Here is a 20621-nt window from a genome sequence, read left to right as displayed (position 1 = left end):
ACGGCAATATTGAGGATTGTCCTCGCAGCGGCAGGCCTCATACTGCACACATTCCAGACAATGTGCAGAGTTAACGAACTGGTGACTGCTGACAGATGCATCACAGTGAACGAATTGTCACGCTACATTGGGATAGGGGAAGGAAGTGTTTGCAGAATACTGAAAGTGTTGGCGTTAAAAAAAAGGTTTGTGCCAGGTGGGTTCCCAGGATGCTGACAGTGGACCACAAAGAAACAAGAAAAATGTATATATGGTTCTCGGGCGAGACGTCGGATGTCATAGTGAGAACTCCAAGTCTCGCCCGAGAACCATACATACAACATGTCCATCTGGAAAGCCTCAAGCAACACAACAAGAAAAATGTTTTGCAGCGAACTTTTGGAACAGTACAAGAATGGTGGAGATGAATTTCTTGGAAGAATTGTGACAGGTGATGAAACATGGCTCCACCATTTTTCACCTGAGACGAAGAGGCAATCAATGGAGTGGCATCATGCAAATTCACCCAAGGAAAAATAAATTCAAAACCACACCTTCTGCTGGAAAAGTTATGGCTACAGTGTTTTTTGATTCCGAAGGAATCTTGCTAGTGGAACCACCATAAATTCTGATGCATATGTGACGACACTGAAGAAACTTCAAGCTCGACTGAGTCGTGTTCGACCACATCAGCGAAAGCAGGATGTTTTGCTGTTGCACGACAATGCACAGCCACATGTTAGTCAAAAAACCATGGAAACGATCACAAAACTCGGATGGACAACACTGAAACACCCACCTTACAGTCCTGACCTGGCTCCGTGTGACTATCATCTCTTTGGGAAACTGAAAGACTCTCTTTGTGGAACAAGGTTTGAAGATGATGACTCCCTTGTGCACGCTGCCAAACAGTGGCTCCAACTGGTTGGTCCAGAATTTTACCGTGCGGGTATACAGGCACTGGTTCCAAGATGGTGTAAGGCAGTTGAGAGGGATGAAAATTATGTGGAGAAATGAAAATATTGTTCCTAAAGGATGTATCTATACACTGTAAAACTTTCAAACATGTAGAATAAAAGATGGATATAAAAAAATAGTGTGCATTTCTTTTGGAGTAACACTCGTATATAACAATGCCAAGATATTGGAATGCACATCCAGATATTGGGACAGTGTTATTAAGGAGACAGTTGAGATTAAATTAGTGAGCAACCTTGTAAACAGTGATGGAGGTTTTTGTTTAAACTCTGCTTGGAATCTTGCTCTCACCCTTGTCAAAAAACAGAGGGACAGAATCAATGTTACCTCACCTGCTAGTTTGTAGTCTCACTATTGATATCTCTGACTCTGGTTGTCTTTGGTGGCACTAGTGTTCAGTGTGTGTGTGTTTTATCTTCCCTGAATTACTCCAAGAACCGATGTTTTAAATTTGCCTGTACACCGCCTGACCGTTGCAGATTGTGCCTCAAAAACGGCGGGGTGTACTTCCGCCAAAATATCGGCAGTCACTGTAAATTTTACTAGCTGAATTCCTGTAAATTGTTTGTGTACTGTCATAGAAGTTGATTAGGCTACACACATTTCTCACAACTATACCACTTCAACCTTGCTACACTAATCCTTTCTTCCATGGTCACGTCCACTTGCTAGGAATGAATGGTTTTCCCCTCCGCCCTAAGCCCCAATAGTCACTGTTTCTCATGTGTGCTTTCTCACTATTGACTGGTCAGATATAATAAACAGGAAAAGAACCATCTAAATATACAGTAATCATTGTGCACAACTCAAATGCCACATCAAATACAGAGACCTGGAAAATAGCAGATACCAAGCACTGTCTCAGACACACATACAAAATTGTATTTGACAAGGCAAGAGAGTAAATCCATGCTTAAAACTAACACAATTTGTCTTCAGTGAGGGCACTGAGATCAAATTATGCAACAGCAGCTTCAACCAAGCTGCAGCTATATCCTTAGCAACAAAACGGCACGGCAATATGATTCCTGTGCATATTTCCCCTCCTCTCTTAACAGATGACTAAGTACAAGGGCAAATATATCTAGCTTTTTTTATATAATTTTTTAAATATTAACACTTGACCTGGGAGAAGCTGTAAAGGCATGCAGTTAAAATATTCAAGGTAACAATATAAAACATACACCATATGTGATGCAAAGAACTCTTTTTATATTTAAGCTTCAATCATCTTTCAGTTCTCAGTCACAGAAAAAGATAATCCAGTACTTAGCACCCACAGGATCATAGTTGTACTCAGTGTGTGCTGCCATTGAAAACCTACATAAAACAGTCTATAGTTGTATAAAAGTATAAAACTTAATAATCTGTAAATGCAAATAAATTCCAGTGCAAATTGAAAAGAAAATTCTTAGCAGTCACATAACATTATACATCAGTACTAATAAGAAACCACTGCTTTAATAAACATTATATACATCTTTGTTTTCAACAGTAACTTATACAAGTATGATACAATAACTTCATTTACATCAGGCATGCTAATAAATAAATATAAATATTATTATACAGTCAATGAGCAACAATATATATATATATACAAAAATTTTGACTCACCCAAATTCTTGAAGGAATATAATAAAATTAAAGACTATGAAAAGTAGAAGTTTTGGTACAATTTACAGTATTACGCCAGATTTTTAAAATAAAATCTAGACACTTAAAGCATTATTTCCTCTTTGAGTAGTTGCCTACTGACATCACAATTTATATATATACATCAAATTCCAAATTACACTGACGATAAATTTTACACGTTGTGAAATATACCTCCATAAAAAAAGCATTCTATAGTATCATTATAATTTTAAGTAGAATACTGTAAATCACAAATAAATGTCATCCAAAGTTTAAACAAAAGATTTCTGAATTGTTACAACAGTTCTGAACTCACATGTCATGTTTAACAAATACGATGTGATAAATTCAAAAACTGTTAACTTCTTAGTCCTTTATAGAAATAGGAACCAAATCAAAAAGTTTTATTATAAAATTTCCATTTTCATTACATGCAGAATCAATAGTGGTAACAGAATTACTTCAATGAGGTATAGAAGGCCTTCTGCAAAAACGGCTAAAAGTGAAAAGTTGTATGGAGGCAACATTGTCTTTTTCAAGAACAGTCAGGTTCTTGTGGAGAAGCTGATGGAGTGCTACAGGCTCTCGTCACTGTCAATTACACGAGGAGTTTCAAATTCTGCTCCTTCCTGCGAAGAAGACTCGTGGACAGGAGCTGAGCTACCTTCACTAGGAAAATCCTCACCAACTGAAACAATTTAAGCACATTTTAGAAAAAGCACTAGCTCTTGTCTAGCCCATTAAAAATTACTTTGTGAGCACTTACTGGGCAATATCTTACTTGCCTCATTCTTGAAAGTAAAGGTAAATTTTTTGTAAGCTTGCACGTACAATGGACTAATAAATTATCAGTCCTTTTTTATTTCTTTTAACTGTCTCAGCACTAGTCACATGCAAAACAAAATCCATCATAATTCAAATATCAGTGATTGACACTTTTACAATGCTGCTGACAGTGAGATCTATTTTCTATTTCATGTTCATGTACTACTGAAGGATACAAGAACCTGCACTAGGTCAAAAACAAATAGATTAAAAAGAATTAAGAAAATGATAGACAAATTTTTAATGTAAGGATGCAGTGATCTCCCTTAGAACTGCAATGAACACAGATTTTCATGAGCCCTGCCCCCCCCCCCCCAAAAAAAAAAAACAAAAAAAAACAAAAAAAAAAAAAAAAAAAAAAAAAAAAAAAAAAAACACCAACCTCTGTGGATTCATTAATAATATACAGTCAACAGACTGCAAATGCTTTTTATATAAAAAAGGACCCCCTTATATTACTCTATAAACAATTTTCACTTTTCTATGCATTGTTTATTGTCCCGTGTTTGCACATGCTCTTCATCTGTACAAAATTATTATTGTGCCTTCATCTGAATTTTTGCTTTTTCACAATTTTGAGACAAAATCATGGTTACAGGTAGGGTGATTAAGATCTTTCAAGTCTGCTGCAAGTGAATGGACTACATTTCTTTAGTGATGTACTGTAGTGTTGATGTTATGAAAGTACAGATTGTTGACACTTTTGAACAATTGGTTTTAAACACCCACGCACTGGTGCCAAACATTGTTCCACATACCACTTCAAAGTTTTCCCACCAGACTGAATACTACTATCGTTTTTTGGGTGAGCACTCAGGATATTTTTAATTCACATTTCAATATTTCAGCTGACAATCTTTTAGCCATTCTCAAGCCTGGTCACTTGAAAGTCTTCAAATCGCTTCACACACTGTAGATTAAATGTGATAATTATGGATGGATGAAGACTTAGAATATATCAATGTAAGGTCTACAGCCTTTCTATTGTATGTGCGAAATCTCTCTTCCAAAATAGCACGAATAATGAAGAAACAAAGTGGATGTGAATTTTCTTCCACCAACCAAGACGACAGTTCTTCTGGGACCTGCAAAGGGCGATCCGCTTTTACAAGAGGCGAATGAATACAAAATTCATTTTAAGTTTGGTACAAGTTACATAGGACAAACAATACGCACTTCGAAAGTGTGTTGAACTGAACACCAGCAATACATTCACCTTCTTCAGCAACTTTGCAGTCAAACCACTAAAGGTTCCTACGGAGGACATTATAGCGAATGTGGAGGCAGGAATCTGTTTGTTATCATCGCATTCCGCGGATGAAATCAGGACTGAAACAGCCAGAACATTAAGCAGAGTGAAACTACCTACCAGCAATTTGTCTCAACCGGAAAGGAGGGCACAAGAGCATTATTGTACTTACAGCTGATAAAGGAAATGGTACAGTTTTGCTGAACACCGAAGATTATCACAAGGATATTAGTGACCTTTTGGATCCCACTACGTATAAAAAGCTTTAGAAGGATCCTACAACCAAAATTTTGAGAAATATCAATCAACTGGTAAAACAATCTTCTCTTTCTTTGGATGATAAAATACAACTCTGCAAAACGGAAGCTTATCCACCCAGATTATATGGACTCCCAAAGGTACATAAACCATAGGTCCCGTTGAGACCGATTGTGACTGCCATAGGATCTCTAACACAAGAGGTGGCCAGATATCTCGCCTGCTTGCTGCAACCATACACTGGCAGAACGGACAGTTACATTAAAAACTCGGTGCATTTTATTGAAAAAATGAGGGAGATTAACGTCAACCCAACTGATATTCTTGTGAGCTTTGATGTAGTGTCACTGTTTACCATGGTGCTTGTAAACAAAGCTATTTCATATGTAGCAGATATTTTTCTGACTGACATAGTGGCTTTATTTAAACACTGCCTGACGACAACTTATTTCCTGTACAACAACAAGTTTTACGAACAGATCGATGGGGTGGCAATGGGAAGCCCTCTCAGCCCAGCTGTTGCCAATTTATTTATGGAGATCTTCGAACAGCGAGTGCTGCAGACTGCCAGTAAAAAGCCAGCAAAATGGTACCGCTATGTTGATGACACATTTGTAGTGTGGACTCATGGTGAAAAGGAGCTGGATGTCTTCTTGGTGCATCTGAACAGTATTAACCTGAAGATACAGTTTATGTTGGAGAAAAAGAGTAATGGTCAACTCAATTTCCTGGATGTGTCGGTAATTAAACGGGTGAATGGGACGCTGGGCCACAAGGTATATAGAAAGAACACTCACACGGATCGATACCTCCACAAGGAATCAAACCATCATCCTGGGGAAGGGAGGGGGGGGGGGGGGGGTCACGGACCGTATCGGGATAGAAACAATCTTCAAACCCACCAAGAAGATTAAGGAATATTTAAAAACTGCAAAAGACACCCGACACCCCCTAGCAACACCTAGGGTATACAAAATTCCATGCAGCTGTGGACAAGTATATATTGGAACAACGAAAAGAAGTGTGAACACCCACTTAGCTGAATATAAAAGAAACTGTCACTTAGGACACATCAAAAAACCGGCCGTAGCTGAGCATGTTTTTCAAGTTGGGAACCACGAAATTAAATTTAATGAGACAAGCATTGTAGCATGAACATCCCATTATCATACGTGCATGTATAGAAAAGCAATAGAGATTCACAAACACCATAACAATTTTAATAGAAAAGTAAAGTTAGACAAAATATGGATGTCAACGTTGTGCCAGCAGAATGACAATCTATTACTCTTAATGAAGAATGACGATGCCTTCCAAAGATAGGCATACCGTCGGCATCCCGTGACGAATGGTGGTGCCCTGTATGCGCTCTATAAATGCGCGAGTACCTGGAGCCTCAGTGGCAGCAGCCGGATGACCTCAGAAGCTGTCTCCCGCAGATGGAGACAAAACGTTAGGTGGAAATTTTATACATCGACCACAGCCTTTCAGCCAGGAAGTTTTAACTGGAGACAACACCAGCCGTGAAAGCCTACATTTTTTTAATAATGGGACAGTTAAGATACTGGTTACAGCTTCATCTCACTGGGATTCAGTGGTCAAGGAAGATGTGGAAATAAAATTAGCAGACAACCTGCTGAAGCGAGATGAAGGTTTTCCAGCTCAACAAATCCTGGAAATCCCTCATTTCATGTCTACACTCTCAAAGGAAATTTTCTAAGTCTTCTGCCATCCATAATAATCATTACACTTCATATGCGCTGTGGATTCGCTGATTCTGTGCTCGTTTTGCTTTACTCTTAGACACATTAAATTTAATCTATGACTGATGCTATTGCTACCAATAGTGTTATCCCTGACACGTGTGTTCACTCCACAGTATGTAAAGTGACTAAAAAACTTGTAAAACTTGTAAGTGAGAATGGCTGAAAGGTTTTCAGCCGAAATGAATGAATGATGGAATAAAGTAACACTTCAAAGTAGTTGAACTGCCTACCACTCCCCTTACAATATATTCAGTCATCAGTTAAAAGAAATCTGTGGAGGACAGGGAGGGGGGTGGCAGAGGGAGATGTCACGATCCAGTTTCTTGCTCTGTGAATTCAGTTTCTATTGTTAATAATTTTGTATTACTAGGCCATTTTTGGTACATATCTAGGCACATTTACCTTAAATTCTATTCATTATCACTAAATGTGAATGTGTAGGACGCAAACACACACCCACCCACCCACACACACACACCCACCCACACACACACACACACACACACACACACACGCACGCACGCACACACATACACAAAAAAAAAAAAAAAAAAAATTTTAGACCTCTAGTTACAAACACCTTATCTTTTAAGAGTGTTGGTTGACTGATTTGGCAGGAGGAGACCAAACAGCGAGGCCATCAAATTAGGGAAGGATGTTGGCTGTGCTCTTTCAAAGGAACCATCCCAGCATTTGCCTGAAGCGATTTAGGGAAATCAGTGAAACCTACATCAGAATGGCCAGACGTGGGTTTGAAACATCCCCCTCCCGAATGAGAGTCCAGTATGCTAACCACTGTGCCACCTCGCTCGGTTTTTAAAGAGTGTCACCAATGAGAGAAGAATTAGCGACCATAACACCACTACAGGAACAATGGTCAGCAATGACAAAAAGGTCATCAAGAAAGCTAGTACAATGTTTATTGCAAACTCTTAAGAGAACCACAACCAACTTATTTAAAGGATGAACTGACAATGTGTAGTTTAGATATGTTAAAAGCTGAAATTCTGTGATGAAAGACAACCTGCAACCTGGCTGAGTATGATACAAGTAAAGTATAAAAGATGACAAAAGACCCACCCTGGTTTAGTGCACCACTCAAAGATATTGTGAAAAGAGGGACCAATATACGCGGCATTACCAAAACAGACAAGAATTTCATTGTACTTATCAAACCAGTAGAAGTACGACATTCCACCACTAGATGTCTTAAGGTACATATCTTCGGTACTGCAGCACCAAGTTGCATCATCTTTGGCACATGCAGTTGAGAGTTGTTGAGGTGCATATGTCAGGACATGTCTCAGTGCTTCTGCAAGCTGTGAAATGGATAACACAAAGAAGCAACAGATTTGCATCTAATTCTATTTCAAGTAGAAGAAAAGTGCAGCTGAAACCCACCATGTGCTGACAGAGACATTTAGTGAGTGTGAACTGAATCAAGAAAAAGCATTTGGGTGGTTCAAGCACTTCAAGGAGGGCCGAGAATCTGTAGATGATGACAGACATTCTGGTTGCCCTTCAACACGCACAACACCGGAAATGATCATGAAACTGTGCGACTTGATTCATAATGACTGCAGGCAGACAATTTACGGTGTTTGTAACAGACCTGACCGGTCGTATGGTACGTGTCAACAAATTCTAGCTGATGAACTGAACACGAGGCGAATTGCAGAAATGTTTGCCCCTTGCCTACTTAGCATCGACCAATGAAACCTCAGGATTCAGACTCAAAACAAGTGATGATATTTGGATCTACAGTTATAACCATGAAATAAGGCAGCATTGATCACAACGGAAAATGCCATCTTCCCCAGGCCGAAAATAGCTCGAGAAGTTTAAGTGATGTGAAACTGATGCATAATGAGTTTGTTCCACCTGGTCAGACTATCAAAGGCACAAACGGCTAGAGTTTTGGGAAAAGAAAGACTGGTTTGTGCGCCATAACAGTACACCCATCACTTGTTGTGAAGGAATTCCTGGCCAGAAACAACATGACAACAGTCCCACAGCCTCCATACTCACCAGATATAGTTCCGTGTGACTTCTACCCCCCGGACTTCCTGGAGTGCTTCTAAAAATGGGAAGAATGCTGGGATCATTATCTACATGACCTAGGAACAGATTGCCGGGATACATATTTATCGAGAGTCTCTTGTGCAGCAAACTGTTTCCTGTGATGAGAAAAGAGTGCAATTCTCTTCTATTTACAGGGAGGGTAAAAGATTAGATACACAGAACTGCAGACCAATATTGCTGATGTGTGTATACTGCAGGACCCTAGAGCATATTCTAGGCTCAAACATTCTGATGTTCCTGGAGGCAAACAAGCTTCTCTGAAAGAATCAGCAAGGATTCATGAAAAAAACTTCCCATGTGAGGCAGCTAGATTTACTCACACATACCTTGCAATCAACAGATGAAGGTGAAGAGATAGAGTCCATCTTCTTAGATTTATGACAGACCGTATTGCAATGCCAATTATTAATCTAGATATGATTGTACAGAGTACCTTCGCAATTATGGTGTTTGCTTGATGCCCTGCTAGAATCATTGCAGGTTAGTATAGCCCATACTAAAGTATAACAGAAATGCTACGGTAACATAAATGAGAATCTTTGGAAGAAAGACGACACAGTTCTTGTGTAACCCTGTTCGGTAAATTTACAGAATCTGTATTCGAAGACTGGGCAATTGTTGTGCTGCAACCAACATATATCTCATGCAGTGATCACATGATTACAAGAGAGAGAGAGAGAGAGAGAGAGAGAGATTACAGCGTGTTGAGCAGCACATATGCACATGTAATAGAAAAGAAAATCAGTAACATTATTATGATGTATCCTCAACCGTGCACTGTGGAGTTGCTTGCTTAGTATATTTATAGATGTATATAGAGACTATACATTAAAAAAATCACTAATTGGAAGCCATATTTCACATCACACAATGCCCCTCAGTTCTTGACAAACCAACATTTTCAGACTGCAGAACTTGCACCTTAACATTCAACCAAACGTTTCACTTTTTAATGTTGTATGAATAATATTTGGAACAATCTAATAAGGAAGCCAACACTTGTAACTTATAAGAGAATTATTCACACTGTGAGGTAAAGCACTACATTAAAGACAATATGTCATTTATTCCCCTATGAAGGAATGTTGGACCCAGAACGACACAGCATTCTTACCTTAATGTTCTTTAAGGGGACCGCACTAAAAGAAACAATCAATTTATGGTTTTCATCATATTTCGATAGACTAAGGTTTTATTTAAGTACTCTGAAAAGGATTTTGCTGAAAAAAATTCTTTTGAGCAACTAAAGAGCATTTTCCTACCACGTGTGTTTATGTGCCACGCCCACTTTTCTGCACATATTTTAGATCTTTACATCCCCTACATTGCACGTTAGGGATTTTTTTTTTACTCCCGAGTGTGTTGGCTATCCTTGGAATGCAACAGTCGGTATTCTTTTGTTTCTGCTGTTTGTGAACAATATGCTTTCACACACACGGTTAGTTTTGTTCCAGTGTGATTGCGAATAGTTGTTATACTTACATTTGCAGTGCTTGTTTACGTGTGTTTTGTTGTGTTTATTGAAGATGACAAAACGTCAAGACATTTTCAAGAAACGACAATTTAGAGGAAACAAGTTTAGAAAGCGTTCTGTACAAGAGGTTATGTCACCTGGCAACAATGTTTCTAATCATAATTCTTCAACAAGAGCATCATCAAAGAAGCTCTCACCATATCAAGAGAGTTACAACAAATTTACTGTAAGTGACAAAGGGTGCAGTAACATTATTATAAATTTGAGAATATTATCAGATGTAATTTCTAAATTTGTACAATGTAGACAGTGTGGTGAGTCACAGAGTGTGAAAATTTGTGAGAGGGTCAGTGGGAGAAAAGGCCTAGTAATTGCTTTGGATTTAATTTGCACTAAATGCTCAGCTGTGATTTCATTCACGAATTCTTCAAAACCAGATCCAAGTGGCCCTTATTAAATCAATACTAGATTAGTTTATGCCTTACGATCCATTGGCAAGGGCATGGCTGCAGGGAGAACATTTTGTTTAGTGATGAACTTACATCAACCACCAAATAAATTTGAAAAACTGACTGCAATATTAGAGAAAGCTGTATGTGAGGTCAGTGAGGAAAGCATGAAACTGGCTGCTAGGGAAGCAGTAGAAGAAAATGACGGTTGTTCCGATATTGCACTTGATGGAAGTTGGCAGAAAAGAGGAGATACTTCTCTGAATGGAATAGTGACTGCCACAAGTGTAGACACCGGTATAGTGTCAGATGTAGAGATAAAGTCTAAATATTGTAAATGTCGTAAAGGCAATGAACATAAAGAACACAACTGTGTGGCTAATTTTAGAGGAAAAAGTGGTGGTATGGAAGTTCATGGAGTACAACAAATATTTCATCGCTCCGTAGAAACAAGAGGTGTACGGTACACCAAATATTTGGGCGATGGTGACAGTAAAGCATGTAACAATGTGGTGAATTCTAAGCCATATGGAGATGCCATTATTAGCAAAATAGAATGTGTAGGCCATGTTCGAAACGTTTGGCAACAAGGCTGAGAAAACTAACTGTTCATATGAGAGGAAAAAAATTAGAAGATGGAAAATTGTTGACTGGTCAGGGTCGGTTAACTAAAACTGAAATAGAAAACATGCAGGTATACTATGGGCAGGCAATTAGGAGAAATAAAGAAAATCTGGAGGCAATGAAGAGAGATGTTTGGGCCATATTCTTCCATAAGTCCTCTACTGATGATAAGCCATGTCATGGATTGTGTCCATCAGAAGAAAATTCGTGGTGCAAATACAATAAGGTTCAGGCAACTGGAGAATCTTATTCTCACCAGCATTCTCTTCCTGCAATTAAACCTATTTTCAGAGACTTGGCTCATCCTGACATTCTAAGGAAATGTCTGCATGGGCAGATGCAGAACCCAAATGAATGTTTCAACAGCATATTTTGGAACCGCCTTCCTAAAACTGTATTTGTAAGCATGCATACAATGAAACTAAGAGTTCATGATGCTGTTATTACATTCAATTTTGGTAATATTGGAAAGTGTTGGGTACTGAAAGAGCTGGGAATTAATCCTGGTGAAAATATGACCACTGGGTTGCAACATTGCGATAAAATGAGGATAGCCGATGCAGACAGGTCTGCATCTGATACGGCTAAGAAAGCAAGACAAACATCTAGGAAAGTGAAAAAGAAGCAGGAAGACCTGCTAGAGGCCCAAGAATGGTCATCATATGCAGCAGGACAGTTTTAATTAACTGTAAGTAACAAATTTCAAAAGTTCTTTTTCTTTAAAGTCAGATTTCCCACAAACTAAAATTTTCAGTACATATGCCCCATTATATCAGAAACTATCACAGATAAATAAATGAAATTTTCAGAGACTCTGCATGACATAAAAAACCACCCCTGGTACTACATTCATTAATATTCCCCCATTAGGAAGCTCACAAAAAAAATATTTTCTGCAGAAAAAACTTGATATTTTTTGTTAATAAATTTAAAAAAGTATTTCTTAAAGACTATAAAAAGGATAAAGTAGATTTTAGTAAAGTTGACTATTAGCACCATGTAACATACAGTAAAAATATTAAGGTCCTGCATCAAATATTGTTTTTTTTTCTCTCTCTTCAGAAATGGGTCAAATTATTGCCTAAATTAACATGGGTTAGATAGGCAGGTTGGGGTCCCCTTAAATTGCATCTGCAGTTAAAGTTAAGGATTAATGGGTTTCAAGCTACATAACAGAAATCAGTCTTGTTCCCTTTTATAACAACAATCTCTTCTTTGGTCAATGGTAGAAATTAATTTTATTGAGCATTTTCTTGAAATTGAAGTTACCTGTCTCTCAATATCTACACCATCTGAATACACAATAACCTTGTTGAGAACATTTGATGTTTAACACATTATTATGCAAATATGTAGTCAACTTTAAGGATAATTCCACTTAGTATTTAATCGATGCCACAACACTTCTATCATATTGTAGGTTAGCAGAGGAAATAGACTATTACTGACATGGATAGACAAGATGCCAAAACATTTGGGGGGGGGGGGGGGGGCACAAACTCATGGGGTACCTCCTTTTTAGGCTAAGATCAGTGCCCAAATATTTGGCATTGAATGAAATTGAGCTTAATGATAAGCACAGACAGGCAGGTACTAGAGATATTAAAATATCACAAGATTCTCATCAAAGTACAGCGAAAAGTAATGTTAAGATACACTGAAGTACCAAAGAAACTGGTATAGGTATGTGTATTCAAATACAGAGATATAAAAATCAGGCAGAACATGGCACTGCAGTCAGCAACACCCATATAAGACAACAAGTGTCTGGCACCGTTGTTAGAATGGTTACTGCTGCTACAATGGCAGGTTTTCAAGATTTAACTGAGTTTGAACATGGTGTTATAGTCAGCGCATGAGTGATGGGACAGCGTCTCCAACATAGTGATGGAATGGGGATTTTCCCATATGACCATTTCACGAGGGAACCATGAATATATCAGGAATCCGGTAAAACACCAAATCTTTGACATCGCTGCAGCCGGAAAAAGATCCTGCAAGAACAGGTCCAATGATGATTCAAGAGAATTGTTCAATGTGAAAAAGTGCAACCCTTTCGCAAACTGCTGCAGATTTCAATGTTGGGTCCTCAACAAGTGTCAGTGTGCAAACCACTCAATGAAACAAAATCGATATGGGCTTTCAGAACCAAAGGCCCACTCGTGAATCCTTGTTGACTGCATGACACAAAGTTTTACGCCTCGCCTGGGCCCGTCAACACCAACATTGGGCTGTTGATGACTGGAAACATGTTGCCTCGTCGGATGAGTCTCGTTTCACATTGTTACAAGCAGATGGACATGTACAAGTACGGAGACAACCTCATGAATCCATGGGCCCCGCATGTCAGCAAGGGACTGTTTAAGCTGGTGGAGGCTTTGTAATGGTGTTAGGCATGTGCAATTGGAGTGATATGGGACTCTGACAGGTGACACATATGTAAGCATCCTGTCTGATGACCTGCATCCATTGTCCATTCTGATGGACTTGTGCAATTCCAGCAGGAGAATGCGACACCCCACACATCCAAAATTGCTAGTGTGGCTCCAGGAACACTCTTCTGAGTTTAAACACTTCTGCTGGCCAGACTACCAAGACACGAACATTATTGAGTAAATCTGGAATGTCTTGCAACATGCTGTTCAGAAGAGATCTCCATGCCCTCATACTCTTACAGATTTATGGACAGCCCTGCAGGATTCATGGCATCAGTTCCCTCCAGCATTACTTCAGAAATTAATCGAGTCCATGCCACGTCATGTTGCGGCACTTTTGCATCCGCACAGGGGCCCTACACAATATTAAGCAGGTGTACCAGTTTCTTTGGCTCTTCAGTGTATTGCATGAGAACATTACAGGATTAAAAAACAAAGTAAATGAGCTTCCTGTTTGTTTAGAAGATTTAGAAACTGAGGGTGGAATAGATTTACCATGCCTCTCTGAACATGCTATAGTTACAAATGTATAAAAGGTAAATGTAGGTGGATGTAAGCTTTCAGCACACGGAAGTGAAGACACAATGGAGAGGAGGAGGCATTGCCATATATATGTCAAAATTTATCGTATTGTGAAAACTTTAGAAACTAAAAAAAATTGTGTACAGCAATATACAGGAGCATGTGCATTTGAGCTTAAACTAAGTAATGGACTTTAATAATTGTAGCTGTGTATAGGTCCCCATTGGGAAATTTTCAGCAGTCTTTTAAAACTCAGATTCTTTGCTGTGCTATTTGTCAGATAAGAGGGAAGCAAATTATTGTTTGTAGGGATGTCAATGTAGATTTTCTGAAAGAGTCCAATAGAAAGCTTATCTTTAAGTACTACTTGGTTCTTTCAATTTGATGCCAGTTATTGGTTTTTCTACTCGGGTAGTACAGTAAAGCAGCACACTTATAGAAAATGTTTATATACCAAGATAACTTTCATCAAATGAAAGCTTTTCCTATTAAAACAGTCTTTCTGATCATGATGCACAGCTGGTTACAGTATCTGACATAATTCCATACAGTAATGCAAACCAGTCCTCCAAAATAGTGAATTTAATTGACGATTTAACAACTGCAAAGTTTAGGGAAAGCTTGCAACAGCTGGACTGGGATGATACGTACAGGGAACCTGATGCTAATTTAAAATTTAACCAATTCCATGATACCTTTGTGAGTATATCTGAAAACAGTTTCCCAAAGAAAAAAGTGAAAAAACAATTGTAAGAAACCATCTAAAAACCCATGGCTTACTAAAGGGATAAAAATGTCTTGTAAACAGAAAGGGAAATGTATCTTCTAGCTAGAAGTAATGATCCAGAACCAGTCAAATATTATAAAAGCTACTGCACTGTATTAAAAAAGTTATTAAAAGACCAGAAGTATGTGCATTATGTCTGAGTTAGCATCTCTAATAATAAAATTAAAACAATTTGGAATATTGTTAAGAGGGAAACAGGGCAACCGAGAGTACAGGAAGAATGTATTTCTATCAAACTCAATGAAAAGTTTAACAAAAAGTTATAACCAGAAAATATTTTTAATAATTATTTTCTGAGTGTTGTAGAGAAAATAGGATCCAGCTATTCATTAGAAAATGAAAGGCTGTATATGGAAGAGGCAATACCTATGCAGTTTGATAAAACTGAAATTCAACCTACGACTCCTACTGACATAAGGAAAATAATAAATTCACTCAAAAGTAAAAGCTCATGTGGAATTGACGGCATTTCCAACCCAGTACTAAAAGCTTGTTCCCAACAGGTAAGTAGGATTCTCAGCCACATATGCAGCAGCTCACTGAAACAGGGCAATTTTCAGATACACTGGAATATGCTACTGTTAGACCATTGAAAGAGAAAAAAAGGAAACAGCTCTGACGCTAACAACTACCGCCAAATCTAACTTCTGACAGCTATATCCCAAATTTTTGAAAACGTGGAAATTTTAATTTGCCGGCTATAGATTGGGAGACGCAAACGTTCATAACAGGTGGCAGGGACAAAGAATCCAGTGAAATTTTTGTAAGTGCTTTATCTGAAAACTACCTTGAGCAGTTAAGCAGAACCGACTCGTGGCGATAACATATTAGACCTTCTGGTGACAAACAGACCCGAACTATTTGAAATAGTTAATGCAGAACAGGGAATCAGCGATCATAAAGCGGTTACTGCATCGATGATTTCAACCATAAATAGAAATATTAAAAAAGGTAGGAAGGTTTTTCTGTTTAGCAAAAGTGACAAAAAGCAGATTTCAGAGTACCTGACGGCTCAACACAAAAGTTTTGTCTCAAGTACAGATAGTGTTGAGGATCAGTGGACAAAGTTCAAAACCATCATACAATATGCGTTAGATGAGTATGTGCCACGCAAGATTGTAAGAGATGGAAAAGAGCCACTGTGGTACAACAACCGAGTTAGAAAACAGCTGTGGAAGCAAAGGGAACTTCACAGAAAACATAAACATAGCCAAAGCCTTGCGGACAAACAAAAATTACGCGAAGCGAAATGTAGTGTGAGGAGGGCTATGCAAGAGGCGTTCAATGAATTCGAAAGTAAAGTTCTATGTACTGACTTGGGAGAAAATCCTAAGAAATTGTGGTCTTATGTCAAAGCGGTAGGTGGATCAAAACAAAACGTCCAGACACACTGTGACCAAAATGGTACTGAAACAGAGGATGACAGACTAAAGGCCGAAATACTAAATGTCTTTTTCCAAAGCTGTTTCACAGAGGAAGACTGCAATGTAGTTCCTTCTCTAGATTGTTGCACAGATGACAAAATGGTAGATATCGAAAAAGACGACAGAGGGATAGAGAAACAATTAAAATTGCTCAAAAGAGGAAAGGCCGCTGGACTTGATGGGATACCAGTTAGATTTTACACAGAGTACGCGAAGGAACTTACCCCCATTCTTGCCACGGTGTACCGTAGGTCTCTACAAGAGCGTAGCGTTCCAAAGGATTGGAAAAGGGCACAGGTCATCCCCGTTTTCAAGAAGGGACGTCGAACAGATGTGTAGAACTATAGACCTATATCTCTAACGTCGATCAGTTGTAGAATTTTGGAACACTTATTATGTTCGAGTATAATGACTTTTCTGGAGACTAGAAATCTACTCTGTAGGAATCAGCATGGGTTTTGAAAAAGACAATCGTGTCAAACCCAGCTCGCGCTTTTCATCCACGAGACTCACAGGGCCATAGACACGGGTTCCCAGGTAGATGCCGTGTTTCTTGACTTCCGCAAGGCATTAGATACAGTTCCCCACAGTCGTTTAATGATCAAAGTAAGAGCATATGGACTATCAGACCAATTGTGTGATTGGATTGAAAAGTTCCTAGATAACAGTACGCAGCATGTCATTCTCAATGGAGATAAGTCTTCCGAAGTAAGAGTGATTTCAGGTGTGCTGCAGGGGAGTGTCGTAGGACTGTTGCTATTCACAATATACATAAATGACCTTGTGGATGACATCGGAAGTTCACTGAGGCTTTTTGCGGATGATGCTGTGGTATATCGGGAGGTTGTAACAATGGAAAATTGTACTGAAATGCAGGAGGATCTGCAGCGAATTGACGCATGGTGCAGGGAATGGCAATTGAATCTCAATGTAGACAAGTGTAATGTGCTGCAAATACAAAGAAAGAAAGATCTCTGATCATTTAGCTACAATATAGCAGGTCAGCAACTGGAAGCAGTTAATTCCATAAATTATCTGGGAGTACGCATTAGGAGTGATTTAAAATGGAATGATCATATAAAGTTGATCGTCAGTAAAGCAGATGCCAGATTGGAAGAATCCTAAGGAAATGCAATCCGAAAACAAAGGAAGTACGTTACAGTACGCTTGTTCGCCCACTGCTTGAATACTGCTCAGCAGTGTGGGTTCCGTACCAGATAGGATTGATAGAAGAGATAGAGAAGATCCAACGGAGAGCAGCGCGCTTCGTTACAGGACCATTTAGTAATCGCAAAAGCGTTACGGAGATGATAGATAAACTCCAGTGGAAGACTCTGCAGGAGAGACGCTCAGTACCTCGGTACGGGCTTTTGTTGAGGTTTCGAGAACATACCTTCACCAAGGAGTCAAGCAGTATATTGCTCCCTCCTACGTATATCTCGCGAAGAGACCACGAGGATAAAGTCAGAGAGATTAGAGCCCACACAGAGGCATACCGACAATCCTTCTTTCCACGAACAATACGAGACTGGAATAGAAGGAAGAACCGATAGAGGTACTCTAGGTACCCTCCGCCACACATCGTCAGGTGGCTTGCGGAGTATGGATGTAGATGCATTAAAGAGTACTTTCACATATTTGTAAAACTAAAGTACTAACAAAATGCCAATTTGGTCTCCAGAAAAGCTTTTCAGCACAAAATGCTATTTATGCTTTAAATGATCAAATATTAAATGCTCTGAATAATCTAACATCATCCATTGGGATACTTTGTGATCCGTCAAAGACTTTTGACAGTGGGAATCGTGAAAGTCTTCTAGACAACATAAAGTGGTATGATACAAGGGGGGCAGTGCGCAAATGGTTTAATTCATATTTAACGGGAATAATGCTGAAGGTTAAAATTAACAGTGCAGATAGTGTGCAAAAATCAGAAGAGCCCTCTAACTGCTGAGGTATCAAGAATGGTGTCCCACAGGGTTCAGTTTTGGGTCCCTTATTGTTCTTAGGTAGATTTAGGGAAGAGGACCAAACATCAAAGTCATTGGTTCCATCGGATTAGGAAAGGGTGGGGAAGGATTTTGGTTGTGCCCTTTCAATGGAACCATCACAGCATTTGCCTGTAGCAATTTAGGGAAATCACGGAAAACCTATATCAGGACAGCCAGATAGGGGTTTGAACCTTCGTCCTCCCAAATTGGAGTCCAGTGTGCTAACCACTGCGCCACCTCGTTCAATACTGTTCTTCTGCCACTCTATATTCATGAACACCCAAAGCTATTTTCTTGGCTGATGATATAAGTATAGTAATCACAAGCTGTCCTCTGCAAATGGACTTGCATTAAATTTTGAGAAAACACAGTATATACAATTCTGTACATTAAATGGCATTATACCATTGATAAATACAAACTGTGAACGGAAGTCTGTTGCAAAGGCAGAATATTAAAAATTTCTGAGTGTTTGCATTGATGAGAAATTGAATTGGAAGAAACATATTGATGATCTGCGGGAACGATTAGGTTCAGTTGCTTATAGTATTAGAGTTATTGCAAATTTTGGAGATAAACAAATGGGTAAATTAGCCTAATATACCCATTTCATCCCTGCTTTCATGTGGAATCATATTCATCATTAAGAGAAAAACTATTCGTTGCACTAAAGTGTGTATCAGAAATAGATGGTGCCCATCCACGATCACCTTGCAGACATTTATTTAAGGCACTCGAGATATTCACAGTACTTTTTCAATTCATATATTCACTTAAAGTTTTGTTAATAAGCCATCCCAAGTCAGAAAAATAGCTAAGTGCATAGCTACAACAGAAGAAAAGATGATGTTCATTATTCTGGGTTAAATCTGACTTTGGCACAGAAAGGGGAAAATTATACTGCCACAAAAATCTTTGATCATTTGCCAATTAGCATTGAAAGTCTGACAGACAGCCAACCAACATTTAAAAACAAATTAAAAGAATTTCTGGACGACGACTCCTTCTGCTCAACAGATGAATTTTTAGATATGAAATACGAAGTCGTAACTGGGGGGGAATTGAAAACTTATGTTAAAATGACACAATCCTCATCATTACAAAATAATGTAATGCAATGAAATACAATGAGGCTGTTCTCTGTATACCATTAGTTATGATTCAGTATGCCTGTGCTCACAGTGTGGCTTTAGTTGCCACAGACTGCACTCGTGTGGGTTGTGTTTGCGTGCTTTCGTGTGTGTGTGTGTGTGTGTGTGTGTGTGTGTGTGTGTGTGTGTGTGTGTGTGTGGTTTTGCCTGCACTTGTCTTTTAATGTTCTCAAGGTATTGTGTTGCCTCCATAAGGGAGAAAATCTCACTCTCTCTCTCTCTCTCTCTCCCTCTCCCCCCCCCCCCCCTCTCTCTCTCTCTCTCTCTCTCTCTCTCTCTCTCTCTCTCTCTCCGCCCCCCCCCCCCCCCCACACACACACACAGTGAATGATGTTTTGCCAGTGTGTGAATTATATCCTGTGTGATTCTTAATTTCTGTCATTGTTGTTCGACTCTTGAAGGTAAGGTTTTTTGTTTGCTGCCAGGGTCTAATCACACTTTCTACTGTCTTTGTCTGAACTTAGTTTTTCTTCGACAAAGGCCTTTTCAAATATTTACCCATGTGATGAAACTACATCCATGAAAACTGCAACAAACTCACATTATGTGCTACAGTTAACAATGGTTTACAAATTGTACTGTTAAATGACCACAACAATGTAATTTGTAAACCGCCATGAATAAGTTTGCTGCAATTTTCATGTGTATAGTTCTTTGCTATGGGTACACACTCAAAAATGAAAAGTCAAAACTAATGCATAAACCAACAAGGAGAGATCTCCAATGCTGGAATTGCCCTTTTGAGGCCATCTATCTACAGCGTCATGTAGGTAAAGGTCAAAGGTATCACAACCTGTAGCCATTCACCCTGGTGGCCCCTCGTTTGCAAGTGAATGATGAATTTTTTTTCCATGCTGCTCTACAGCTTTAAAAATAATAACAGTAACTGCACTGTTCTGTAGAGTAAAGGTTATCGTGCAGTCTTCACATTCAAAAGGTTGTGGGTCCGTACCTCGTTCGGTGCTTTGAAACCTTTTATTTTTAAATCT

The 20621-nt window shown here is 38.9% G+C and overlaps 1 protein-coding gene across 1 annotated transcript in view; it reads right to left on the bottom strand.

Annotated features, from left to right (window-relative positions):
• Positions 1 to 2164: 2164 nt before the first annotated feature.
• The window catches only part of LOC126175066 (cell division cycle protein 27 homolog), a 215934-nt gene continuing 197477 nt past the window's right edge, over positions 2165 to 20621 (bottom strand). The window contains exon 15 of the mRNA XM_049921590.1: positions 2165 to 3283. Within this exon, the coding sequence (XP_049777547.1) occupies positions 3171 to 3283 (113 nt within the window). The 3' untranslated portion in view covers positions 2165 to 3170. The remainder of the gene's footprint in view (positions 3284 to 20621) is intronic.

The sequence above is a fragment of the Schistocerca cancellata genome, chromosome 3, assembly GCF_023864275.1.
Source record: "Schistocerca cancellata isolate TAMUIC-IGC-003103 chromosome 3, iqSchCanc2.1, whole genome shotgun sequence".
Classification (NCBI taxonomy): Eukaryota; Metazoa; Arthropoda; class Insecta; order Orthoptera; family Acrididae; genus Schistocerca; species Schistocerca cancellata.
This window is presented reverse-complemented; position numbering and strand designations above follow the sequence as displayed.